Source organism: Brachionichthys hirsutus, chromosome 17 (assembly GCF_040956055.1).
Source record: "Brachionichthys hirsutus isolate HB-005 chromosome 17, CSIRO-AGI_Bhir_v1, whole genome shotgun sequence".
NCBI classification, from domain to species: Eukaryota; Metazoa; Chordata; class Actinopteri; order Lophiiformes; family Brachionichthyidae; genus Brachionichthys; species Brachionichthys hirsutus.
The window spans coordinates 9,833,827-9,838,483 of record NC_090913.1 but is presented as its reverse complement, the minus strand read 5'-3'; the positions used below and the strand labels follow the sequence as shown (position 1 = coordinate 9,838,483).

Sequence of the window (4,657 nt, the reverse complement as noted above, 5' to 3'; positions counted from 1 at the left end):
CTGTAAGACTTAAGTCTTTCTTCACCCTCCCCCCCCCCCCTCCTCTCCTGTGTAACAAGGCTGTCACCTATTCTATCCTTCTTTGTCCTCTCCCCTCCATACGTCAACGCTGAGCCACTGCAGCATCCTCTGGGGGGGGGGGGGGAATAGTGCCCTGAACAAACTACACAAGAGAAGGGTGGGGGGGAATGATTTTTGCGTGCGTGTGTGTGTGAGGCTGTAATCAATTCTGCGGGATTGACACAGGCATAGTATAAAATATAATTTAATATAAAATAAATTAAGTGCGGTGTTTCTTTATAGACGCGCTCGGTTCCGTAGCGTGACGTCATCCTCCAGGTCATGATGAATGGTATTAATGAAGCTCGGTTCTGACTCCAGCAGGTAAATATTTGCCTGCGCAAACCCTCACTCGGTTGCTACAATGACTCTTTGTGTGTTGCGCCGTGCACAATGCGTTTCTGTGTACACGTCACTCCGTGCCTATGTCAGCCTGCATGCGCGCGTGCGTGCGTGCGTGCGTGCGTCGCAGCTCAGCTCGCCAGAGTTTGATCAATAACGCGTCCTTCTTTCTAAAGTCGGGCCTGACCTTGGCAGCCTTTTGTCTCCTTCCAGGGGCCAGAGTGCGCATGTACAGGTTGGAAAACAAGACCCCCCCCCCCCAAAAAAAGAAAATCCACCCTTGGAAGACAAATAATTCCCCTCCTCCTCCCACCCACAGCATCCTCGTTAAGAAGCTGATGAATCACACATTCACAGCGTTTTTATTTAGCGCAATGAGGCGACGTCACTTTCACCACGGGCCACGCAGAAATGGAGGAAACGTGCAATTCCTCGCATGCGATCAGTTTTCAGGGGGGGACCGATCAGCAGAGACGGCCGGCATCTATGTGCAGATGTAGGGATGACAAAAGGAAAGCTGTGCCCCCCCCCCCAGGCATTTCAAAGCACTAAAACGTGCTACAGAGACCAGCAGAGGTTGCTCTGACAGATCTGCTTACATGTTACTGCAGCTTAATGTAGCCTGCAGGTGGCTTCACTGAGACCAGTCACTCTGTGTGTGTGTCTTCAGTAATGGATATTTAAATGGCCAGTAAGTGAACCCCCCCCCGGGTCCGGTACATATTCAATTGTTCTATGATACGAATTGAAACAAACTCTAAGTTGCTTTTGCACGCACGCTCAAGATATTAAAAAAAAGCTAAAGGTTGGGTCTTCACTACAAACGTGTTTCTTAATGTCAAACGTAACTGGTTCTATTCAAACTGTTATAAATGCAGGACGACGAGTATATTTGTACGCAGGCTATTCATTAATGGGTTTCTTCGAATCAAGATCAATTAGGACATTAGTAGAGAAGAATTAAAAAGTTCTAATCCTTTTCCGAGTGTTGCGGTGAGACCGTAGCAGATACGGCGACTCCAGGGAGAGGCAGAGAGAATGCTCAAAGGAGAAGCGTGACATTATTACAAGCGTAAAATCACAAGATATTCTAAGAACTGCAGCTCCACAAACAACAAGAGTGAGCCCTCAAGATCTGGCACATTTAAATTCCCATCGTTTCCCCTTTGATGACGGACACAAATCAGACATAAATCAAACCTCAGTAATGTATTTATTGACAAGTTCCAAACTTACAAAAATAAAGCTTGCTCAGACTTTAGAGGAGCAAATACAGACAAAAATAAAAATAAAACAGAAGGTAAATGTGCGCGGACACATCAAACACTGCAACATAAAAATGAAACAACGGAAGGATCTTAACTACACTTTCCTCTTCTGGGTGCTGATGTACAGGACTGTGGAGAGAGAGAGAGAGAGAGAGAGAGAGAGAGAGAGAGAGAGGAGAATGAAGTAGATAAAAGCTCTGCAGGAAAGCAGTCCGAGGTCTGATTGAACACAAAGACATTCCTGAGACCAATCTGGAATGTCTTCACATATAATTTGTTCTGCTCTCAGCCGACCCAGAGATTCGTCTGAGAGCTTTAGTGATAATGAAAAGAAAAATAGTGAACTTTCTGATTTGTCTCTTGTTATACAGTAGATCAACTGTTGATTGGAAATGTAAAGACAGTTTTCCGGTCTCCGGTAAGTGCCATGAAGCCTCTCAATTAGAAACACATGAAGCTATCCTCACCATTGTTTCCTCTGAGGAAAGCGTCTCCATACTTGTTCTTGAGTTGCCCATTGACATACTCTTCAGTCTGCTCTATGGCGATGTTCATGTAGCCATCCAGACAGGCCAGCACTCCTACAGACAGACAAATGTACACAAATCAGCTTCGATCAGATCGATTACGATGCCCTACATTAGGCAAACGGGGCCATTCATTAGCAGGCCGGTTCCTCCACCTCTGTAATCGACGCCAGAGTTCAGCTTGACGACCACGGGTCTCCCGATGATCTGCTTCAGGAAGTCACTCGGGGTCTGCTTTCTAAGACTCATCTCGACTGGAAAAAGGAAAAAGTAAATGTTACGTTAAAAACGTCAAGTTACATTTCAAAGTAAGTCACCAATAGCCTGCTGCTCGAATGCTAGCATTCTAGCTAAGCTAACTCGCTTCCCGTCGCCTCCTCGGTGAAAGAAATCCTTGTAGCAAACGGTGCGAGCGCGTCGTTGTCCTTGTGAATGCGCTGCGTGGGTTTATTTAAAAAAAAAAAAAACTGCGCACGGCATTCGTTTGGGTATTTGTAGGTAGCTAAATGTTTGCTAGCATTCCACTTACCCGGTAACGTCGTCCAAAAGAATGTATTCACTCTGCCACTGGAACTGGATTAACCAATCAGCGGCTTCGTACAATACGGTGGCCCGGCGAGGACAAAAGTCGTATGAGCGCAAATCTCTCACAGCAGCCAAACCAGTTTGACTGTGTTTATTTGTATACCGCGTTCAACTGGGATCAACTCAGCACCGTATTTACTGCGCTGATGCTCGTATTCATATATATATATTTGTATATATTTGTATGCGCCACACAAGCAGACAGAAAAACATGCGACCTAAATTCGACATCAGAACACAAGTTCCTCCATTCATCCAATTCAGAAGCAGAAGTTTTATTTCTGACATACAAATTATATGTGGTACAATCTACCAGACTGGTTGTCTCCATTCGAGCCATCCCCGAGGAGCAGCAGGAGCAAATTAGGGTTCAGTATCTTGCTCAAGAATAATTGGGTATGGGTATGTGTGTGTGTGTGTGTGTGTGTGTGTGTGTGTGTGCGTGTGTGTGTGTGAATCAAAGCACCACTTCCTAATATATGGGCACTTACTCTTTTACTCTTACCCTATAAGCCTCATCTGCCCAGAAAGGAAAGATCGCTGTCAGCAGGATTCCAACCTGCAGGGGAAGACCCCAATGGATTTTCAGTCCATCAACTTAACCGGTCAGCTGTGACAACGTTTCTTGTTTACTTTCTAAATAATTCATGCTCATTCTCAAATCTATGAACATTTTCACTACAATTGTTAATTCAGCAGTCATTTCATATTTTTGGACCTGGAGGGAAGAATTGCAGCAGAAATATTTTTATTATTTTTGGGACAAATAATCTTGTTGAATGGAATCGAGTTCATTTATTTGTGATCTTACAATGCAGGATTGAATATTACGCTTAATATTTGTGTGCTAAGGAAAGGAGAAAAATATGTTAACGCCATAAATTATGTATTTAGTACTGAAAATGCCTTTATTTGTTTAATGAATGACCTAATTACACTTGGGATTGCTTGCATGTTCTTATTTCATTAATATTACTCATTACATTAATGCCTTGACAACTTATTGTGTAATTAATTGTGAGTATATACTGTATATATATAAAAGCATTACATGTATTACTGTGTTTGCTGTGTTTGTGACTGTAATTTAAATGAAGCATCCTAGGAGTCTCAGATCTTTTCATGATGTTATTCCGCTATGGCCAGGGTTATGCTGTGAAGGATAAGAGAACGTCTACCGTCTGATAAAACTCCGGTTGCTGGGAGCATGACCTGCACACTGCTCGGCTTGGGTGGTACATGAAAAATGGTGCTGGGAGCAAATAGGGATAAAACAGCCAGGTGAAAGACAGAAGAGGGTAGAGGGAGGGAGGGATGTGCCAGTAGGTGTTAACAGAGACCGAGAGGTTGGGAGAACGAGAGAGCAAGGGAGAGAGGGATTGTGAGAGGTGGAATCATAAAGTACTTCTTGTGTGTCTAGACAGGCTGCTTGTTAGCAGGGCATGGCTAGCCCTGTGGAGGCTAGAGGTTAATTTGGTATCTGCTGCTGTGTTAAACTAAGGTCAGTACTACAAGTCCTTAAGTCATAAACAAGAGTAGTTAAGAGCCGTGTATACACCTAGGCACCGGTTAATGAATATTCAGTGTGCGCCCCCCCCCCCCCCCCTTCTTCTGCCCAGCTCTTTGCTGCTTTGAAAGAAATTTTGGTAAAGAAAAAGAAAACAATTTATTGCTGTTGCCTTCAAAAATGACCTCAGTGCGCTTAAATTCACTCGTCCTTTGTTATCATAATGCATGTCCCGAGACGTTTATTTTTATTTGGCATGCTCATCGTGCAGGTCTGTTCCAGAAAGCACCAAAATGTAACCACTGATAATGTGATTCTGGTAAAAACAAATAAAGTAAAGGTGATGTTTTTACTTCCAGGCCATTAAG

The 4,657-nt window shown here is 43.7% G+C and overlaps 1 protein-coding gene across 1 annotated transcript; it reads right to left on the bottom strand.

The window, feature by feature from the left end:
* Positions 1-1,596: 1,596 nt before the first annotated feature.
* Positions 1,597-2,762, bottom strand: lsm6 (LSM6 homolog, U6 small nuclear RNA and mRNA degradation associated). The gene is made up of 4 exons (XM_068751326.1): positions 2,727-2,762; positions 2,353-2,451; positions 2,138-2,251; positions 1,597-1,799 (listed from the first exon to the last, which is right to left on the bottom strand). The coding sequence occupies exons 2-4, from the start codon at positions 2,444-2,446 to the stop codon at positions 1,765-1,767; spliced, it is 243 nt and encodes an 80-aa protein (XP_068607427.1). The 5' UTR covers positions 2,447-2,451; positions 2,727-2,762; the 3' UTR covers positions 1,597-1,764.
* Between the last annotated feature and the right edge of the window lie 1,895 nt (positions 2,763-4,657).

Excerpts from the sequence above, each read along its gene's own strand:
- lsm6 (XM_068751326.1), bottom strand. The coding sequence starts at position 2,446 with ATGAGTCTTAGAAAGCAGACCCCGAGTGACTTCCTGAAGCAGATCATC. Across the intron at positions 2,252-2,352 it reads CTCTGGCGTCGATTACAGAG|GAGTGCTGGCCTGTCTGGAT; the intron begins GTGGAGGAACCG and ends GTCTGTCTGTAG. Across the intron at positions 1,800-2,137 it reads TTTCCTCAGAGGAAACAATG|TCCTGTACATCAGCACCCAG; the intron begins GTGAGGATAGCT and ends CTCTCTCCACAG.